General features: G+C 31.6%; 3 protein-coding genes and 1 pseudogene across 3 annotated transcripts; 1 reads left to right on the top strand and 3 right to left on the bottom strand.

Annotated features, from left to right (window-relative positions):
- Positions 1-1663: 1663 nt before the first annotated feature.
- LOC123707141 (serine/threonine-protein kinase RIO2) lies at positions 1664-6284 on the bottom strand. The gene is made up of 8 exons (XM_045656952.1): positions 6098-6284; positions 5872-6013; positions 5488-5656; positions 5097-5306; positions 4009-4200; positions 3232-3403; positions 2884-2994; positions 1664-2555 (listed from the first exon to the last, which is right to left on the bottom strand). The coding sequence occupies exons 1-8, from the start codon at positions 6161-6163 to the stop codon at positions 2136-2138; spliced, it is 1482 nt and encodes a 493-aa protein (XP_045512908.1). The 5' UTR covers positions 6164-6284; the 3' UTR covers positions 1664-2135.
- Positions 6285-6400: 116 nt separating this feature from the next.
- LOC123707142 (arrestin domain-containing protein 1-like) lies at positions 6401-9033 on the top strand. The gene is made up of 6 exons (XM_045656953.1): positions 6401-6786; positions 6867-7010; positions 7147-7355; positions 7435-7620; positions 7917-8105; positions 8229-9033. The coding sequence occupies exons 1-6, from the start codon at positions 6663-6665 to the stop codon at positions 8610-8612; spliced, it is 1236 nt and encodes a 411-aa protein (XP_045512909.1). The 5' UTR covers positions 6401-6662; the 3' UTR covers positions 8613-9033.
- A 123-nt stretch (positions 9034-9156) lies between these two features.
- Positions 9157-16852, bottom strand: LOC123707321 (arrestin domain-containing protein 17-like). The gene is made up of 7 exons (XM_045657249.1): positions 16150-16852; positions 15886-16041; positions 13271-13479; positions 12844-13026; positions 11580-11765; positions 10876-11493; positions 9157-10635 (listed from the first exon to the last, which is right to left on the bottom strand). The coding sequence occupies exons 1-7, from the start codon at positions 16262-16264 to the stop codon at positions 10570-10572; spliced, it is 1533 nt and encodes a 510-aa protein (XP_045513205.1). The 5' UTR covers positions 16265-16852; the 3' UTR covers positions 9157-10569.
- Positions 16853-20484: 3632 nt separating this feature from the next.
- Positions 20485-22717, bottom strand: LOC123707116 (annotated as a pseudogene).
- Positions 22718-23423: the final 706 nt, after the last annotated feature.

The raw sequence follows: 23423 nt of genomic DNA, 5'->3' as shown, positions 1-23423 counted from the left end.
AGGCAGATTCGTGGCTGAGAAGCTGAATGATTAAAAAGCCTCTTCAAACACTACTATCGGTGCTCCTTGCTCCCCACCTTCTATATAACATGCTTAATTCTATGTTTTTAAAACACAGCGTAACAAAATTTGACAGAAAGGACACTTTAGTAAAAATAAAAAACGGAGCAAATAGACTGATTTTCAAATAGGTAGGTATCTAAAAAAGTCTTAGTAGTCCTACTACTAAGACTTTTTTTAGATATAGACCGAAAGTAATATACCTGTATGGGGGTAACCCAGGAATGCAAAAGATAGGTAATCTTTATTCTTGCACTTATTTCCATTAAATTTATGATAATGGGTATGTAGTTTATTATAATGATAATATTAATCTTTATTTGCAAAGATAATAAATAATTTACATTAAAAACAAAACTATAATCTTATCAATTCCAATTATATAACTCTCTCAACTATGGTTCGGGCGTCATGAATATCGTGCACTTACTTTTTGTTTATGTAATAATTTTCTCTCAAATCTTAAAAACAAAACCCTATTTTCATTAAGTTTTCGTAACTTTGATCCAATTAAATAGCCACGTCAATTGATATTGTTTCATACTTATGTGTATTAAACCGTTAGTTAAAAAATTAACTTTGACTTTTTCTTTAGTTGATTGTCTTGCCGATCAATAGATGGCAGTGTTTAAAATAAAAAAATAAAATTTTGTTGTAAGAGTAGTTGTTTAATTTTACTTACACAAAGTCATGTCCCTAAAGTCACTTCAAATATTTCTTATTTAATTATTAACCTTTAACCATTCTAAAGGCGAATGAGAATTTGATATGACTGAATAATCGTTGCATTTTGTATAATATTAGAAATCGTACTATTATTTTTTAAAGCTTTAGTAACCACTAAATTACTACAAGGCGCATAGCAATTGAAATGTTTCGAACCCAAACACTTTTCTTTCACACACTTAATATTCTAACCGTTGTCATGAATGGCAAGAATTTTACGTTCTGTATTCAACTCCCGAACGATGCGCGATAATTCTTCGGATAAATCCAAAGCCCTGTGCGACGTTAAACTCAACCCACAACATTCTAAGAGAATCGATCGCAAGACCATGTTACGATCAATAACATATCAGTAGATAAGCATATGGAAACCATTTTCATACTAAGCAACACCTTTATTTCAGTTTTGGTGACTTCATATAGAGCAGGCAGCAGATTATTTGAAAAAATTTCATGTGTGTAAAATATAGTTAGGAACGGCAAACGTAATTAGTTCCGAAACCCCGTCTTCAGTCATCAATCATCATCAGTTATTAAATTGCTAGATAGGTGCTGTATGAGGACATGAACCTGAGGCGGGACGCAACTGTACTTTCTGTCACGAATGCAATTCAACATTTTTTATATACATATTATATAGTTTATAATTAGTATTGTCTTTTTAACATAGCTTTTACACATTTAAAGAAAACACTTTTTACCGGATTGAAGCTATATATTATTATAACTTATAATTATTTTACACAATAGGTCACCGTGATTAAAATTATGTAAAATAATTATAAGTTTAAATAATACATAGGATCAAAAGTGTTTTCTTTAGTTTATATATTTCAAAAATATTATTAAAAAAATTATATTTACATGAACATTATAATAACTTTTGACACTAAATTTATTTACTATTGTTAAAAAATTTATACACCATGACTTTTAATACGTGATATTCTAGACATAGGGGTTTTATAGAATTCAATGTGAAAGCAAGAAAGAGTACGACTATCTTTCTGTTTTTGTCTATACGTGTATTATCTTTCAATGCTAAAATATGCTTAAAACTTCTTTTATAAGGGGATAATATTATTTGTTACTCACACGCATGTAAAAGTTTGCGTCTCGCGAGAGTATTTCGCGTTCTGTAAGTTGCAGTAGCTGCCGTAAGTTATGCAGAATAAGATTAAAATTCATTTGGCACTTGCAAGGGTTCCGTGAAACGCCTTCGTGCTCAAATGAAGGACTCGGTATTTCCACGTCTCAAACGAAAATGTGTTAAAACCTGTGATTTGATATAAGCTTCACCTCTAGTTAAATGATTGAAATAATACATAAATTACATAACATTTTTATATCTATTCTGCCCAACCCCACAAACCATGACTCTCTCTGATGGTCTCCGTGTTGTCTCTTCTTTGTCTCGTGACAGCACTCGCTTCCCCTTTCGCAATCGCCTTCTTTCTTTCCATCTTCTTCTGCCTCTGTTCTAGATTTCTCTTTACTTGCGATTTAACCACCTCCGGGGCTATCGTACTCGCAGAGGTATACGATCTCATAGATCTTACATCAGATAAAGCTTTTTCTATCATAGCCAGTCGGTACTTCTGAGATGTTTTATCTTCTTTGTTCTCTTCGTTATCTTCGGTATTTTCTTTTGTATCGGGTTCAGTGGATGGATTTAATACCAAAATAGGCACTTCATCATCTAATGATAAATTGTCTGTTCTTTCAGTAAGTTTCTGAACAGTTTCATCGTGTTGAATAGATGCTTCAACCTAAAATATTAATATGTCTTTAAGCACATTTTGTAACGCATGTCTAAAATTAATTTGAAATTAATAAAACTGACTTTTTGTGTAAATTAGGTATGTTTGATTACTTATTAGTCTTAAATTTGGCGAGATCGTTATGTAATTGATTGTTCAGAATAAAAATAAGTTAAAAACTTTCTTAATTTTTACAATTCTTTTTCAAAGCAATAAAAAAATTGTGGTATTAGATATTTGTAAAACATATTGTTTTAGGAATGCAATCCAGGTCTGCCAGGTTGTGCGCAATTAGAATGACATTTTATGAAGCCGTAAGTTATTTCAGAAAACTTACCTCTTCTCTTAGACAAGCTATTTCATCTTCATTCATTTTCGTGGAGTCTTCGTGATTATCCTCTGTATCACTTTGTTCATCACCACTGACTTCGAGACCAATACCCATCTCCTAATAAATATTTATACGAATTTAAATACTGGTTACAAATACAAATAGATTTTAAATAAAAAATATTATTATAATAGCAAAATGGCTACTTTTGTAAATTGTCAAGTTTCTTTAATATTTATATTTTTTTGACATAATTATAGTATAAATATGCGCTTATCACCAAAACTACTTCCCATTCTCATCTAACAAAAAAAGCTATGACGTTAAAAATATTAAACAATATAAATCAATTACCTGAAGCAATTCATTTTCAATGGCTACATCCCGTTTGTATCCAGAACAAGATACTTCAGTGTCCAGTTCGTCATCTCTTTCCAATTCTGAAAACCTTGGGTACTCTTCACTCTCGTAACTGAAGCGTTTCTTGAAGAATTCACGAATACAGCGAACGTCACGGTCGTAATATCTGAAGAAAAAGTATCATGTATGTTCAGTAAGAATCCCAAAAAAATTATAAAACAACACATAATATATAAACAATATTGTGTAGAATGTGAGAGCATTTAATATACGTTTACTTATAAATATTCTTAATGAAAGTTAGAATTATTCAAATACACTAAATTTAAAACAAATTACAGTAGATATCGCTGAAGTGCCAAGTAGTCAATATGGATGTGAACAAATCGTTTGAGATAAAACATTTATGCAATAATAAATCTAATTCCTAAACCTTTTATGATGCGTAGATATTTAATATGTTTATTATATATCAGTTTTTCCAACGTTAGGCCCCACGTTGACAAATTGACCCCGCCCCAGGGGGCGGCGTGATTGTTATGAGGGGCTATTCAAAAATTTCTTAATGTTATTTAGAATTAAATTACTGTGTCCTATAAACCTATAATTTAACAAGAGAGTGAGTAAGAGTGTGTGAACAATTCAATTTTTTTATATTAAAGATTATGTGTGTCACATAGGGGGCATGGCACAGGGAAGGTTGTGAAGAGAAGACTTCATGTTTAGCAGACAAAGATATCATTTAAATAAATGTGAAATTCATCGACTTACTGTTCAGCATTAGGATGCCGAGTGGAGACCATTTGAGGGAAATCAATGATAATTGGGTGTCCGTCTTCATCAATCATTATGTTGAATTCATTAAAATCTCCATGTATTACACCACAGTTACCCAAACGGACTATTAGACCCATTAACTCGTCATACAGCCATTCTACGTCTGATACTGAGGTCACATGTGTTCTGAAATTAATAATTATAGTTTAACACCTTAAGATGTTTTGTTATATGATATAGCCGATTTAGCGCGAAGTATGACTCCAGTATTACAAAAACACATTTAACTCAAGGTTGAGTTGTGGAATCAAACTCAGACTTGAAAAGAAAATGCAGATGTATTTTGGATTTGCGTCATATTTTAAATCAGTCTCAGACGATGGCAGCGGGTACCGTGAGCGGCTCAATCGTGCCCGTATTCGAACTGACACCATGGCAAGTAAGCGGGCCGCTTGTCCAGCGCTGGCCCAGTTGACATACCAGCATATATTGAGGGATTGCCGATTTATACATGCATACTGGCATCGAAGTTGGTCAGATTCACTCCAAAACAATTATATTTTGCTAATTATATCAAAGATGGCAGCAGGATGTAGAGTGTCAGACATGAGTTGGGGCAGCAACCTAGGGCTATGCACTTTTCAATAATAGTGATTGATTTAGCAGAGTTAATAAACCATGCTAAATGCCTGATTTTTGTAGACTATCTCAAACTATTCCTGTCAATCCAATAAGTGGACAACTGTGAACTTCACTTGCAAGTGAATATAAACTGAGTATATCAGTAGAGCCTAAATAATAAGCTCTAATAAAATGTTGATAAATCTCACATTTAATAGCGCCAAATTACCTCGTCAGCATAACAATGTGTAAGGGTTGATATAGAAACAAGAAATGCCAAGGCAAGGCTTTGTTTCTTTGTAGCTGGAAAATATGACAGCAAAGGCCTAGGTTGTTTACAATACAAGGACCAGAACCAGTTGGTTGTACACATCCGCATTAATATTGTGAATAAATAAATGAATAAACAAATAAAATATTTATAACTTACTAAAAACGATAAAAATACCATAATTACTTACAATGGTCCTCCATTTACAAGCTCCATTACAACACAGTGTCTATTAAAGTCTATCGGTTTGGGCACAGGAAAGTCTCTGTCATATAAAGCTTTCATGTAGGCAAACTCTTTAGTGGCTGAAATTCTTGATAAATAAAGCCAAGAGGCACGATTGCGGTGGGCATGGTAATCTCTCTTGTCTTTTATGTTACGGAAGCAGGTACGACCGAGTCTGAAATTATTGAAAAAATTTATAATAAACATCATGAATGTATATTAAAAACCACAAATTAAAACAAAATATGAATAGCTCATATTAATCTACAAAAATAAAAAAATATTTGAGTAGCCAAGTTTTGCATTACTAATTTTTAAATAACGTAAATAAGAATCAAAATGTAAAATTATTATACCTATGTAATTTCAAACATAAAGGTGTTCTATCTTCATCTGCTACTATGTAAATATTAGACTCTTTTCCCACACCAATCTGATTTCCAAATGATGCAATTACTTTTCTGTTTGTCAAAGCTTTAAGTGCCAAGTAGTCATAGCCAGAATTTGTGAGCCGATAACCATCATCTGAAATCAAACATTACAAATTAAAAGGGGTCTTTAGCTAAAAAGAAATAAACTCAGGTAAAGGTATTTCAGACAATGTTTACATTTTGTATAGCTAGCAATAAGTACTTATTGTACACAAGTAAAAAAATTACACTTCTTAAACGAAATTTTATAGAGAAAATATGTTTTTTTCAGTTTCAGAAAAAACCTTTCGATCTCAGCCTGGAACTTACATTGCTTTCCTCTCTCGTACGTAAGCAACCTATGTTTACATAAGTCCTTCATCAATTTATGGACTCCACCATGACGTAAATTGGCAATTGAAGCAACTAAAGACCCTGGCACTAATTCATGATTTTTCATTCCCATTTCAACCTGAAAATAATTCATAATATTGGAAAAATAGTACCTAGTCAATATAACCTTTTTTTTTAATGTTATTATACATATTGCACTTACCGCAGTTAAAACACGAAAATCCTCACCAGTTAAGTAACGCAACATTGCAACGTCGAGTTTTCCCATGATTTATGGTTATTGTAATCAAACAAATTGCTTATTTAAAATACACAATGTTAACTTAAAGCCATGCCAAAAATAAAAGACTACAAAAATACAACGTATTTTTTTTTTAATTTCATGGTTGGTAACAAGATCTTTAAGCTCTATAATATAGGCGTGACATCCACCACAGAACACTTATACTTGGGATTACACCAAATTGCCAAGCCAAGTTCATAACATCGCCAGACCCAAAAAGAATAAATAAAAAGTTCATAACATACCTACAATCTACATAACAAAATGTAACACACTTTACAATAATTAAGTTTTGTATTAGATTTTCAATTGTTTAAATATTTGTATGTACGAAGTAATTGTAGTAATCCGAGTGCCGGGTCCGAAAAACTAAATTAGAAGAAGAATTAAATACGAAGCACTTCCGTTGATATCACTAAGCAAAAAATTTGCCCCAAAAAATAATCTTAAGTATAAAATATATGTGATAGCTTTACGAATTAAAATGTCATTTAAGGGCTTTAAAGCAGGTACTATAACTTTAGATGAACCAAGATTAATTTATTATTCTGGGCAAGTGCTATCGGGAACAATTCAATTTGAATTAGGGGACCAGTTAACATTTGCAGGTAATTTTTTCACCCATCTTTTAAACAATATATGAAGGTCTTGTATTATTTTAAACATTAATGCCTATTCATTATTACAGATATTAAAGTAGTTTACATTGGTCAAGCAATTGTAAAATGGTCTGAAAATGAAGTTCAGAAGTATTCTGGTACTTCAAGAGTTCGTCAGGTTGATTATTCTGGAAGAGATGTTTACTTTAGCACTGAACAATTGTTATGTGGAGGTTTGTTATAAATATTTTTCTGTAGCTATGTAATTATTAGTGATTGCAATGACTTAATCATTTATTATTAGAAAACTCTCATAATATGGCAAATGATGACAATATCTTAAATAAAATATAAATATGATATCTTTAGGTCCCACTACTCTCCCAGCTGGATCTCATTCTATCAAGTTCTCATATCAAATACCCCCCAGTGCGCCATCTTCATTTAAAGGCAGCAAGGGCTCTATTAATTACCGAGTTGTGGCAGTTCTGGAATACCAAGATATGAAAAGAGATGAGTTGAGTGCTGTATTTGAAGTTGTTGCACCTTTGGATTTAAATACTGTGCAAGATATCAAGGTACTTATTTTAAATCTTAATTTATTTTCAAACTAAGAATCTGTCATGGCTACAGATGTTAATAAGTTTATGTTTCCAGAAACCCATCGTGCTTGAATTTGAAGATGTGTCCACCTGTAATTGTTTCTGTCAGGACTCAGTGATAAGTGTCAAAATAGTTTTGCCTGTGTCAGGCTATTGTCCAGGGCAAATGATGCAAATTAAAATTGACTCTAAAAATTACAGCAGTGTGGAGGTTAGGAAAATAGTTTTCCAGTTTGTCAAGGTTCGTTATCCTTTAATTCATGAATTTATTTTACTTACTCTCTGTTAGATATTAAAGTTATTTTTAGACATATTAATCTTAAACTTTCATATGGTAAATATTTTACATAATTCATTATTTTAGGCTAATTATCCCACACCAATCAAACAAACAAATACAATTCATTTCATACAATACAATTCAACATAATTTTGTAGTATATTGAAGCCTGCTATTATGTACACAAATATATTTTATATTTACAGGAATTCCTAATTGTTAATTTTACCAATAAATTGATTAACTAAAATTTACAGAGAGAAAGATATCATTCACAGCAACCAAAGTCAACATACACACCACCAGAAGAGGTTTTGGAAACAATGGTTCAAGGTCCAATATTGGCAAACACCAAACGGTCTTTCACATTTCAGATGAGAGTGCCTGATATAATAGCATATAACCTAGAGGCATGTAATATAATAGATGTTGCCTATTTCTTAAAGGTATGTTGTTGCTTTTAAAACTTTAGATACTTTTCAATAATGTATGGAAAATATTTCACATAATGTATTATAGAAGGGTATTTCACAACAAGGAGTTGTAAAAAATATAACTTCTTTTTTTAGGTAAAAGTAAAGATGTCTGGCTGCGCTGAAGATCTAGAAGATGAGTGTGAATTATGTATTGGTTTAATACCCCTTAGAGAAACAGTTGATGGGACATATATACATCCACTTTCATATTTACTTCCACAAGCTGGGTTACCTGATCCTAATAATATTCCTAATATACCCATACAATTACAAAATGTGAATCAAACACCGTATCCACAAAACAGTGCCAATTCTAAAATTCAATTGCCATTTACACAAGGATATATACCACAAAATGTCACAAATTCTCCTGTTCCATATGTAATAGGATTTAAAGTACCAGATATAGTTGTTGATCCGCCATACCCACTAAATAATGGCAACAATTTTCCTAAACCTAGTGCTCCTCCTATGTGAAGTCGAGATGGGCAATTTTGTTGTTATTTAAAAAATATTTTTTTTTAGAATAAGTTAAAAATACTAAGCAGGAAATGTCTATCAAAGTTTTGCTTGGCAAAAAGATTTGAAAAATCTTGAATCTCTCTTAAATTTATTTTTTATATTTATAACATACTTATAGGCTATAAGACAATGTGCCTTAAGGGCAATGATGCCTTGCCATAGACATTTCTTATTTGTACAATGTTAAGGTTCTAAGACTGCCATTTTTTTACTTTTCTAGATTTCTATCCTAATAGTATAAAATGATCTAATCAATATTTTTTTAATAAAACATTGTTTTATAGTATACATGCATATATTTCTAAAATGTATTATGGTTCATATAATGAAAAACTGTAGATCATAAGAAATATTCTAATATTGTCTAAATATATCTACTTTTCAAATATTTTTATATAGTAAATGAATAAACATCTCCAGTGTTTAAATTTTACCTAACAAAAAAAACTGTTTTTTTTTTTCATTCTAAATAAATAAGTAATAAAACTACATTTATAAACTATGTCATTTATTTATAAAACAGATCTTACATAAGATATAGGCACTTAATATTTGTAAAAAGTTTAAAAAAATACTATATAAGGAGACAGTACAATATAATAATTGTCCAATAAATCCGACTAGAAAACAACAGTTATTATGCATTTGTTTTATGAGTATCGCTGTTATATCTTAAAAATAAATTAAGCCGAAATTGCAATACAATGTAACAAGCAAGCATTGCAAAAATTCGTTTCGAGGAAGCCTTGTTTATGTGGTCATCTAGAAGGAAGGAACATAAAAGGAAGTTAATTAAGACAATTTGTTTTGATTTGATTTAGGTGTTTTAGCAGAAACAGAAAACAACTCAAAAGATTGTCATAAAATTTAACAATCCTGTGAAGGTACGACACAAGTAATAATTTGCAATAATAGTTAATAATAAAAATGTCATAGTATTAGCAATATTTAAATAGATACACTGGAATTATTACCTGGAAGTTGTATTAGGTAGTATTGTCCATAAATTATATGTCCATAAAGAAAAAATACCTTATGGCATACTCCACAGCAAACGAAAATAACAATAAAGATTAAATTACATTTCTATTGTATAAGAGTATGTGCATGCTCGCAAATCAATGCAATTATACAAGATATTAAAATAATAAGATTGAATATAAACAAAAATTTTAAATATATAATTACAATGGTTTTACGTACATAGTTAATAATTTAACGCGAATTTATTTACGTAAATCGAAATATATGTAAAAAAAATCGCGCTTATAAAAGCTTTTTTAATGTGTAAAGGCGTAAGATAATGAAGTGTATGGATTCTAATAGCTAGAACGCTTAGTTAAAAATTTGGCTCCAACTCCAACAATGCTATATGAACAATATATACACGATTTGTAGGAACTATACGTAAATGCGTAGTACCAACGGGATTTCATAAAAAAATATAAAAACTTACTCTAAAATCTCTTTATCCTAAAGATAACAAATCTATACTAATAATATAAAATTAAAAGATTTGTCACGAAATACTAGACCGATTTCAAAGTTTTTTACGATTTGTAACGCGGTACAATAAGCTAGCTATTTATTTTCAAAATGTATTAAAAAATATGTCAACTGAGAAAGGCGCCATATATTATTATAAAACTTACACTAAAATGATCTTTGATCATATCTTCTAAATACAAAATAATTGTAATGAAAAAAGGTTGTTCCATCTAAAAATGGAACAATTCAAGAGTTATAGATTATACGCAACGGTACACATTCAAATATCACGATTTTCTAAGCTTTTAAAAATTGCTTTACAACCAACCTGGCATGTCGTTTAATATTTTTTGATTACAAATTTAATTGTAAAGTGTATAATAAATGCGTTAATATAACTTAACATAGATATTAAATTAACGTATTATTTTTCCTTGTCAAGAGCGGGCGGAGCGCTAGCAGTGGCAAATGGATTCGCTGGGGTCACTGCCTAAAATTTCGTCAATAAAAACAATTTAGATATATTTTCGTAGACAGATTATAAAAGATTTTTTTAAATATTTTAGGTATATCAGATATACTACATATATTTTCTCAGACAAATACCTTGGTATCAGAGTTTTATAAAGAAACTTATGAGAAAAACATATAAAATTACAAATGTATAAATAAACAAAAACTATATACATACTAGGTAGTTTGAGTAACAAGGAAAATTTCAAGCACTTACTGGCATACTCAGAGGATTCACTTCTGAAGGCACTGATGTGGGAACGATGAAACCAAATGTTCCTGTTTTTAATCCAGTTCCCTTGTAGGGAGTCTGGATATCTTGATAAGGTGTGTTTTGAGGATAAGGTGGATTTGGTGAAGGCATATTTAAAGGTGTTGGATAAGGTGAATTGGGATATGGTGTATTGGCTGATAGAGATTGTGCTGCATCTCCTGATGTATATGCAGGAATTTGAGGATACGGTGGGTTTTGCGAAATTTGAGGATATGGTGGGTTTTGAGAAATTTGAGAGTACGGCGGTGGGTATGGCACGTTAGAAGCAAGTTGGTCTGGCGGATATGGAGTTTGGGATTTTTGGGTCAAAGGATATTGTGTTGTAACAGGATAGGAAGTTCCCGAAGGATAAGGAGTCACTTCGGGGTAAGGATAAGGAGCGGGGTAAGACTCGTTCCCCTGATGTGACGGCTGGTTGACAATGGGCGCATTAATTTGCGGCATTTGATCATGTAGAGGGTTTTGGACATCGTCTTGGTAGCCCACTAAAGGTATGTTCCCGATAACTAAACGTTTATAGTCTTTGGAGTCGCTGTGACAACCACTTGGTGATACCACAACCTGGAATTATAAAAGTATAAAGGTTTTGGTAAAATAAAACATATCTCTCTATTACACTTATCCAAAGCTGAAAAAATCTGAAATACCTTGAATATATAATCTACGTCAATATATCTGCAGGCAGCAAGATTGTAAATGTCAATGGAAGGCACCACCATTTCTACAGTCCAATTACGAGTGGTGTCACCAGGAATTGGACCTTTCTTGATCTCTGCTATCAAATCCTTTGTCTCTCGCTTAGCGGGGTTCGTAGTTGCGTGGTATGTTACTTTCTAAAATAGTTCAATTCATCTTAAATAGATCATACACATTTTAGCCTTCGCGATTTAGTAATTCAGGCAAAAGATACTGATAGGTCTAAAAAATTATCAATGAATCAGACGCAGAATGTTGTTACAATAAATAATTTAAGACAAAAAGTTTTGAGACCATTAGGATCCGACTGATAAACATGTAGAGTATTGTCAAAAAAAGTTAGGGATATGTATAACTTCGATAATGTAACCAAATGCTATATCGTATGCGCTACGGAAACTAGTAACAATTGAGGTAAGTGATGTAGAGTTTCATAGAAGACATAAATAACTACAAATAAATATTCAGCGTTGCCAAGCTATACGCTATTTTATTAAGTTAGAGTTTATAATTTGCGCAATTAAACCAATCGACATTAATTAATCACACCACAGTGGTGTCAAAACTTAAGGGCAAATTTAAAGTAAAGTCTGGGGCGTGTCAGTCAGTTATTTTTTTATTATTATCTTCTAAGACAGTGGCGTAACAAAAGGGTGGCAGGGCTGGCAAGACGCCGCGAGCTCAATTTTTTTTTCATTGTAAATGTATGCAGGTTTCCTCACGTTTCCTTCGCCGAAAAGCTGGCGAATAGATGATGAATGCATTGAGATATTATGTTTTATGGATGAATGCAATACGCATTAGGTTAGCGTCGGGCTACAGACCATTCCCTCTCGCCTAAGAGAGGAGTTATTATTGTTGTATTAGTGGGACATATACAACGTGTAATTGAGTACGTTGTAATTGAAAATCTCGAAATTTATTAAAACTAAACTGAGTACAACGCGACGATTTTTACTGATAGGGCCGCATCAAAAGAAATTGCCTCGGACCCCAGATGGTATAGTTACGCCACTCTTCTAGAATCTTCTTCTTCTCTCTAAACTCACACATATATAATGTATTAGTGACGCCGATTTTGATTCCTTTATACAGAATCTGTAAGTAAAACTACTAAATAAGAGAATACAAATACGAGACCCGGTCCTACTAAAACAAATAAAACTAGTTTCGAAAGCTTTGAAGCAGTTGACGAGAGGCCACGCCGAAACATACCTTCTTAATCATCAGCTTAATGTCATCTATAGTAACACGGCCACTATTCTCACAAGCTACCTCGATGGGTATCAGCTGCCCAGGGCAGTACCCTGCCACTGGTAGTTTCACTACGGTCTCTGTGGCACCCCGGCTTAAACAGCAGCAGCAGTACACATCTTCGAGTTCAAACTGTATGGGCTCCTGGAACCAACCATTGGTTTGTATCTCAGGATAATACACGTGCCTATACTTGCGGTTTGTTGGATTGATTTAATTATTATTTTTTTCACCGAGCAATGTTAACTCTATAAATACAAGCGATGGGATTCTAACTAACCAGGTGAAGGTTGACAATTGCTCAGGAACTGGGCTAGCTTAGCTAGTAGTGTTTTGTTTGTTCCGGTGGAATTGTATTATAGTGAATACGACATTTCACACTACCTACCCGACAGTAAGGGTCCTGGTTTAAATCCAAAGGCGCTATTATTCGGACAGCAACTTTTTTCTCCTGATCAATCTTAAATGACCTGTCGACAACCACTTTGATCTCATATCGTATGTGTCCCACGGTCCCTTCGAATGATGATGGGCAATTACCCGGCAATTGGAACTCGAAAGGGAATTCATATTTACCTGGTTGTAATACCACTTCACCTGAAAAATTTGGAATTAATATTACTCACATAGCGATAAAAGAGAATTTATTACAGATCTAGATATGACACTAATCTTTTTGTAATAAACTTCTGCGATAGAAAAAGAGAGGACAACCACCAGAAGATGGGAAGATGGAATAAAAGGTATAGCTGGTAAGGATTGGAAGATTATGATGAGAGGACAACTGGAATGTAGTACTCGAATAAAGGCTATTTGAATATTTTGTTTTAATTTACTTCTGTGTTAAAATGCTAACTTGAACTGTTTTAAAATCAATTCCTTTGTCGTGTTTTAATATGGTACATCTACGTGTTGGAAATAACAATTATTGTAGATTATTCTAAACTTAAAAGTTTATTTTAATTCATACAATGTACTATCAACAAGTGGAATGCTATTTTTAGCATCATATTGATAAGTAGCATCAGATGTACTTATAGATTAATATGTATAAATAAAATCAATTAATATTAGTTCAGTTTTTTGATTTCAAATGGATTAAAAAATTCCATTGCAGTTGGTTGGCTTAGAGAAACAAAAATAAGATTATAGAATGTCTAAAAAACCGAACCTAATATTATCAAGGCATCTATTGTTTTAAGTCCTATGCCTAATCTTTGTTAAACTTGATATTGTAGAAGGTCAACTACACTGGTTACGACTTGCGAGACACGTCAGGCTTAAGGCGTAGGTAACAGCGATTCTGCATATACGAATTTGTAAAAATTAAGGATTTGTCATGTATGTATACATAATTACTCAGGGTATAATAACAACTTTTTACTTAAGTTCTTGCCGTTTTGTGTAAGTTTGTATTTAAATAAATCATGGTTTGTCAAAACATTGACTGCACAGTACAATTTTCAAAGCTCTACTCAAACTTGTTCAATTAGATTCGTGTCATATTTAAATTGAATAGCATGTAATACAAAATAGAAATAAAAAAATATATAGGCTTAAGGCGTAGGTAACAGCGATTCTGCATATACGAATTTGTAAAAATTAAGGATTTGTCATGTATGTATACATAATTACTCAGGGTATAATAACAACTTTTTACTTAAGTTCTTGCCGTTTTGTGTAAGTTTGTATTTAAATAAATCATGGTTTGTCAAAACATTGACTGCACAGTACAATTTTCAAAGCTCTACTCAAACTTGTTCAATTAGATTCGTGTCATATTTAAATTGAATAGCATGTAATACAAAATAGAAATAAAAAAATATATAGATCCTAAAAATTGGCGCATGACCTGCCTAATAAAATGACGTCAGCTTAGACGGCGCCAGACCAGCTCAAAAACTAAAGTATGCAATATAAAAATAAATTAACTGTTTCATCATCTAGATACCGACATCCGGACTACGGTGAAACAATGTACAACTGGTACATGGAATGTATTGTAAATGGAAGTAATAAATAACTTTTGGTTTATATGTAATGACAAAAATTACAATCATAATATGAAATAATTATCTGTCAACTGGATGAGATAGTGTTTCGCCCACAGAGATAGTGAAACACGCTTGAAATTTGAGATACTAAATAATGTAACTCATTGATGTTAGTTGAAGCAGATATATTTACATGTGCAGAAACTTTTATGGAAGAAAGACATATACTGTTTATATTATTGCAATGCTGATATAGAATAATTGCTGTTAGTCTGAGATACAAAAGGGCACTATTATTAGGTTTGAACATGTGGTTTTAATGATTCCGAAGATATTTATATTTGCTACTAGTAGTAATGAGTATAAAGGTGGCGGTAAAATATGATTTTGTGGTAGGAATATAAAAACCTATGTTATTATTGAAATCTCCGTCAGTTCATTACATGTTTTATCTTAAGGAAAAGCATAGAGAAATACTGTAGAATTAATCACAATTTTATGATCAAAGACTATACTACATACACATTTAAACCTGTTTCTATTCTTTATAATAAAGATATGAATTAAAATGAAATTTCAAACAGTCCATATCAAACAACAGTTGAATTGGATTATTCCCTTTCTTTCTTTAAACTTCCCATTAGCTCCAATTGATTCAGATAATTTCTGGATTTATTTGCAAATTAAATAGCTTGTGTACATAAGCACTTTATTATTCATGTACAAAAATGATACATATACATTGATCTATTTTCTTAACAAGTCACGAATTGGTAGTTCTTGAAAGTGTTGTAATCAAGCCTTTTAATGATCACTTCCTATAAAAGATTTAACATTCAAATTGATTGGTATCATTAGAAAATCAAGCCAAATATGTTAAAAGATTTAAACTATAGTTTAAATCAATAAAACATGATGTAGTTAATTTAATCATAAGGAATTTAAAATTAACACTTAAGCAATTGAGTCTTATAATTATTGCCTAAGTCAAATGACTAATAAATCTCACCTCTCTCTCCTCCTATTAAAAAAGCTTTGTGATTAATATATTCTTCATAGGATTCATGATTGACTGTATAAGATTCACTTTTACCCTGACTATTTGTTCGACTGTGCTGAGTGGTCCAATGAATTTTGCAGTATCCTTTAAATTTTGCATAAATACCTATTAAATACAAAGCAACCACTCCATTATTACAATTACTACAACGTAATTATTTTGTTTGTAATTTTAAAATCATTAAGATTTTTTTTAAACAATATTTCCTCTTACCTCGAAACTTCTTAATTTTGTCCTGACTAAAAACTAATTTACCATAAACTGTTTGCCCAGAAAAGTAGGAACCATTGTCACTATTTAATGTTATAAGACCTTCATCAAAACCCATTGCAAAGTTTACTATTTGGGAGTAACACGAGATCTAAATTAATCTAATACGTAATTCTAATTGTAAATCTACAGTAATAGGCCGCTTGTCTCACAGATTACTTAGTAACACTTTAACGTGTAGTATTGAATATTGTAATTCGTTTTCTAAACTCTGTTTATTTTCTGATCTCTCAAAATAGAAAGATTATTATGATCTCGGTCTTTAGACAAAGTCACTTTACCACATGCGTGACCCACTACCGCCACAGGAACTTGTATAAAAAATGACATTTACTCAGGCTTTGTCATTAGACCGCTACCATACAAATTCTTTTGGCTATAGTGTGTCTTGCCAGTCCTAAAGTGATTTTGTCTTAAGCACAATGGTGCGTACATTTAAAGAAATGTAACAATAAGTCTTTAAAAAAGTGGTCCCAGCCCCGAGTGGATCTAGACAAGATGACTAAACAGTAGTGTAGAAAGTCGAAAACTAAATTGGTATGAAAATGACAGCTCGTGTCGACAGTCGGTAGCCTAGGCCCAAAAGGCGTGAGTTGAGGTACGATAAACGATGCCATGACAGTGCTACAAAAAGACACTACGCTCAAGCTTTTCGGTAGTCAACGGCCAATTAATGTTTCGGCAGTGTAGAAAAAACTAAGTTTTTTCGCTATGTTTTTTTGTGATCAAAAGCTGCTGTTTGAATTAATTCAGTACAACTATCGTCACATTTAATCACTACCCTTTTAAAAAATATCATATTTTTTATTTATAAGTTTTTTAGTTTTAAATATTTGTAATTTTAATTTTATCTAGCTTTTTTAAACGTTCTCGTTTATTTAAACTGATTTAAAAAAAACAGAAAAAATATTGTATTGTCTTTTGTTAACATAGCTTTTACACATTGATGTATTATTATAAACTTATGATTAGTTTACATAATTTTATTTTTTTCCGTTTCGCGTGCTTTACAGCGTGCGTGGTCAAAAAAAATATTAACGTAAGTTGATATTTTTAGTTTTGAAAATTTTGAACTTGAAAAATACATTATGTAACTCGTAAGTCTAAGATACTTGTTTGTTGTAATCTTAATACCATTTAATATTGCTTCTAATCATAAAGTAAAATTTTAGCACATTTTATTTGTATATTTCAGATGTGAAAGCAGACACTAATGAACATTATTAGAAGCTCTAAATATGTTAGACGCTAATGATATAATATTTATCTAAATATAACAAATCAAGTGGATTTATGCTTCATGAATTTTGGAAATATAAAATCTAGATACAATACCAAGTAATTTTTTATTACCAAGTTTATACAGAGAAGTTTATCATGTTATTGTTAATGAATGAGAAGTTTGAATTCAAGTCCCTTAGGAATTACTGACATTGTTTGATAATCAAACATTTTAATTGACACTAAGCAGCAAAGTGGCAAATTAAGTATATTTTTATGTTTAGAATAAAGTAATAAGTTTGAATATTATATTATAATATAAGTTACCTATTTGATCTACGTACTAACAAAATAAATATTTTCTTTTCTGAAAAAAAGAAGATAATAAGACAACTACTAGTATTAACAGAAACCACCAATGGAGAAGTTGAATTAAAGTGTTAGGTTTTAATTAATTTAACTGTTATATTATGTACCTGAAAATGAATTTGATAATGAGGGATGAAGTTTTTTATGAATAATGTAAAAAATAAGAGGAGTGGAGTAAGAAATATTGGTTAGTTAAGTAACATTACGTCAAGAACAGAAAACAGTAATTAACTTAAACTATGTCCTTCCACATTTAATCTTAATAATTTCGGCAGTTTGAATGTGAATGAGATATTTATTATAAACAAATGTTTATGTTAAGAAAACAATAACTATTTTGTTTAATGGCCCAGCATGTATCTTATCATTGGAGGGCTTTTTCTGTTATGTATCACATCCATGCAGGTATTTAACCTTTCAAAGTACCTAAACAATTTAATGTAATAATCATAACATCTAACGTTAAGTTTTATGAATTGATCATTTTTTGTAAATAACAGCACACAAACAAGATATTGAGATTTATTGGTGCCCATTAAACACTTACATTTATTAGTTATTTATTTTTTTAATTTATTTATTTGTTGTATAAGTGTTCTTAATATAAAGGAAGTTGATGTGGTGGAAACACAAACTGTACACAGTTTTTCTATCCACCAGGACGTCGAACATAATTAAATCACTAACACACATATATATATACTAAGGCCAGTGACATATAAACTGTAAATTTATAACAATCAAACCATTCAAACGATTTAAAATTGCACGTAAAACGTCATATACAAATCTAAACACTGACGCGCCATAGATAGCCGATGCAAGAAACCTGTTCTTGTCGAGAATTCTCATTCACATACAGGGAGTTCCTATATTCGAATATATTTTAATGACGTATATAGCATAATTTTTGTTATGCATAATTTATAATTGTTTGACTTATGTAGTATTTTTTAAATTTAAATTTAATATTGTTTCTTGTTATATTAGTGAGAAGTGTAGCTGGTATCGAGTTTATTAAATTTGGAATGATGTAATCTATTGTTTTTTTCCCATATAAATTATTGTATTTGGGTAATAGAAATCGTTTTTTTAATTTTCTACGTGTTGAATAGTGATAGTGTGTTTTAATTGTATTGAGTTAATTTTCTGTAAAGTAGTTCTCATTTAATAATCCTAGTTGCACTTTCTCGTGTATAGGTATAATTTTGAAAAATGCAAATAGCTTTCTATAGTCCTCTTTATATTGTGATTTTAATTTTATGGGAGCAATTGTTTTTAAAATACGTATTTGTATTGCAAATATTTGATTTAGATAAGTTTTGCATGTTCTCCCATAGTTTGAAAGTCCATATGTTATAATGGATTCGGCTAGTGCTTTGTATAGTAGTAGCAGAGTTTTAAGAGGTATTTTATTTTTTATTAAAGTGAATTTGGGAAGTATCGCTCTTAGCCTATCACAGACATAATTAATGTGCATTTTCCAGGACATTCGGTCATCTATTATAAGCCCCAGGTACTTATGGTTATGAACTAATTCTAAGGCGTTGAGTTGCAGCTTTTGGGATACGAGTTATAAGTATGTGCACATGTGTGGTTGTGTAAGATTAAGATGGGTGTACGTGAGCTTAGATTGTGACTGGATCGGATATGCATGAACTTTGTTTTGTTAGGATTTAGTACAAATCCTACGTCGTGGGACCATTTAGCCAATGTATCGAAGTCAGATTGTAGCTTTGTTTCTGCTTCTTGGATGTTAGGCCCTGCGGCTACTAGGCATGTATCATCTGCAAATTGGAATATCTGACAATACTTTATTATGTTAGGTAATGTGTTAACGTAGGTAAGGTAGTGTATAGGCCCAATGAGAACTGAGCCCTGAGCAGTACCTTCTGTAATAGATATTGGAAAACTTTCTTCGTTGCACACTTTAACACGATAAGTTCTGTCTTTCAGATAGTTTTCACACCACTTGAGTAGGTTTCCTCGTACTCCGCAGTCATTTAAGTTCTGTAGGATTACGCTGTGCTTTAATGTGTGAAATGCCTTACTGTAGTCAATAAACACTACTAGAACATGATCTTTTTTATTTAAATGTTTATAAATGTGGTCTGTGAATGCGGATAGCAATTGTGTGGTATTTTTATTTGGTTGGAATCCATATTGTAGTTAAGAATATTGTGTTTTTTATAATAATTTTGAATTTGTCCACATATGTATTTTTCTATTATTTTGTTAATTGTTGGCAATACAGTTATTGGACGATAATTATTATAGATTTTTTTGCTACCATTTTTGTATATTGGTCGTACTATGCCTGTTTTTAGTTAGGATATTTTCCAGCGTAAATGCTCGTATTAATAAGGTTAGCTATGACTACGTTGATTTTATTACATAATGTTTTAATATCTATAGCTCGTATTTTATCTGCACCTGGAGACTTTCTGTCGTTTAATATGTCTGTTAGTTGGTTTAATATGTCCGTTAGATTTTTTAGATTATATTTATTAGCTTCTATATTGGTTCTAATTATTTTATTTTTATTTATTAATTTATTGACATAATTTCTGGTTTTATTATATTTTTGTTTGAGTATTAAGTTGGATCTTTTATATATTGAGTAAAAAGTTTATCTCTGTACTGACATGCTTTAATAATTCTATTATTAATCCAATGGTTACTATTTCGAAGAGTTAGATTTAAGTTTAACTTTAAATTCAGATTTTTTATATGCTTTAGTTAAGTTATTTTGTATGAAGTTGTATATACCAATAGGACACTTCATTTCTATTGTCGGCTTCCAATCAATTTGCTTTAGAAGGATCGTTAATTTATTATTGTCAATTAATGTTTTATATGTTGGAACATCCTGTAGCTGTGTTTTAGTGCAAGCAAGTACGATCGCTCGATGGTCCGCTAGTTTTGTGCCAACCGCTGCCGTGTATAGGTCGTGTGTTTGGGATCGAGCGTATATGTGGTCTATTCATGATTTTGTAATGGTTCCTTTGTATAGTTCCGCCCTAGTGTAAGTTGTAATCCCACACATAAGGCCTAAACTGTGTAATGTGTTTGCATAAAGGCAATATTTATGTTTTATAGGAATGTCTAGCTTTAGATTTATATTAACGTCTCCCAATAGATACAAGTCAATATTTCTCTGACAGTTGTTCTTAATAATATTATGAAGTTCGTCAATAAACAGGTTCTTGGTTAGGCTAGGTGAGCGGTAAATAGCACAAATTTGTGCATTGTATTTTGTCTGAGTATTGATGGTAAAAAGTATATTCTCGAAATGTTGGCTTTTTACAATTTGCATATTAAATTTATGTTTCTTTTTTACATATACTAAGATACCTCCACCTTTCCTACCATTTCTGAGTGCCGAAAACATATGGTATCCATCTAAATTATACAGACAACTGATTCTATCAGAAATGTTAGCCTCTGTAAGCACAATAACGTCAACAGCGCCAGCCGCATACATACATTGATTGACCTTATGTTTATGTGTACACACAATAGATTTAAATGTCTACTGGGAATTTTACTCATGAAATCATTTATGTTTATACAGTCTTCTAATTCACAAATATCACTAGTTAAACAATCCATCTTAATAATAATAATTTATATGCATTTAATTTGGTCAGTTAATTGACATTCTGTCTTTTTTTAACACTTGTATATCCAACACTGATCTTAGGTTTTGTATTTTAGTGGTTTTTAAACCATACGTATTTATATCTTTGTTTATTCTTTAATTCCTGTTTGGCTTCCCATAAAATGCTTTTGTCGTATTTAGTCATTGCTTCCCTGATGAATACTATTTTGTTATTCTTGGGTTCATAGGGGCAAACATCGGCCACCATAGTTCTAATGGTTTTTGCAGCTTTAATCCACTTTTCTTGGGTTGCTTTGTCATTAAGTTTTACTTGTATAATGCCTGGTTGGTCGTTTTTACCTTGGTATCGCATTGTGTTACGGATACCGTCGAAGGGCTGTTTAAGTTTTAATGCTACATTTTCAACTAATTTTCTCACATTCTCTTCACTCGCAGGGGGACGTTTGCTATTTCTATAGAATTAGCAAGTTTCTCCTGTTCCATCTCATGGAAACGCTGCTCCAATGCACCTACCCTCAATTCCAGATTGTTGTTTTTGTGTATTAGTTCCGTGTTTTTTCTTTCTAAAACTTTTATGGTATTTTTAAAGGCATCAATACAACCTAATACTTCGTCCAACTTCGTACTGTGAAATTGCAGAGATTGGTTGAATTCGTTTATTTCCTTCTTGATAGTTTTTTCTACTTCCTTGGAAATTTTCTGTATTAGCCCCTTAGTGTCCATAGGTATATCCTCCTCTGCATCCTCTGTTAGATACAAAGAGGAGTTTCGCTTCGGGGATTCTTGTTGGCATTCCATACAGGTCCAGTCCAGGCTTGGGGCCGCCTTTAATGCGGTTATCTGTTTGTTGGTAAGACCACTGCATCTGGTATTTAGGTGTACCATTTTTTCACATCGGGCACATTCACATCCAGGCAAAGATTTAGAAAAAGATTTATTACATTGGTCACACTTCGACATGATTAGATTGTCTTAAAAAGATCGTGTTAGATTATGCGCATGTCACTCGCACGGCTGCGCTTCGACGACTGACTGATAGTTAATTATGATTATTCGGTTTTTAACTTCATATATATTTATGAACACATCTACATTAATTATGCATTTAATTTGGTGTGTGTTCAGTAGTACTGTTTTTAACTCAACTCTAAATATATTAACTCAAAATCTGCATGCAAATTGACATCGAAAATGTTCAAGCACAAACACCAAATTTATTTATTTATCAACCCGCACTACTATTTCTTCAAAGCGGTAACTAAATGTGTTGTTTCTTTATTTTGTAGATTATTTGTTGTGAAATCAAATCCTAAAAATATAAAGTATGAGTACTATTAATTATGAACATGAAACAAACCATAGTTAATTATAACATGCAATTTAAATTCATATATTATGCTACTTTGTATCTTTCCATAAATTCCACTTAAATCGAAAATTGTTCCGACCTTTCTCGTATTTTTATGTCCATTTTGCAGCTTCCCATTGCAAATGTACAAAAATATTGTAATGTTTTTATTTTTATTAGGTATATAAATGTGACAGGAATACATTTAATCCAGAGACAATATGATAGAATGTGGTGCTACGAATAGCAACACGGAGCTACGCTGTCGACTTTGCGGTAGTACACTACACGTGTCTCTTGGCTGCGAACGAAGCGTTTTCGTCAATACAATTACGCAAAAGCGGTAGTGTATGTAGAATACTAATATGGCTAGACCCCCAGGTGGTCTTATCTTTGAAGTTTACAACTGGATTTTAAATTATTACTATTAATATTTTATCTGGTAGATCATAGCTATGTTTGTCAGATAATGAAATTTCAATGGTCTACAAATATTTACTACAGGTCTTTGTATTTTTAAAGATACTAAATTATAGCCACATTAAACAATCTAAAGTTAACTTTAACTTATTTGTGGTAGAACCTTTAACCTTCCGCCTTCAGACTCCCAGAACCAACATTGGGTTCCGTGAGCCTCTTCACAGGATGTGTTCTACT

Source organism: Pieris brassicae, chromosome 3, assembly GCF_905147105.1.
Source record: "Pieris brassicae chromosome 3, ilPieBrab1.1, whole genome shotgun sequence".
NCBI classification, from domain to species: domain Eukaryota; kingdom Metazoa; phylum Arthropoda; class Insecta; order Lepidoptera; family Pieridae; genus Pieris; species Pieris brassicae.
Note: the sequence above shows the minus strand (reverse complement) of the source record. Positions and strands in the feature narration are given on the sequence as shown.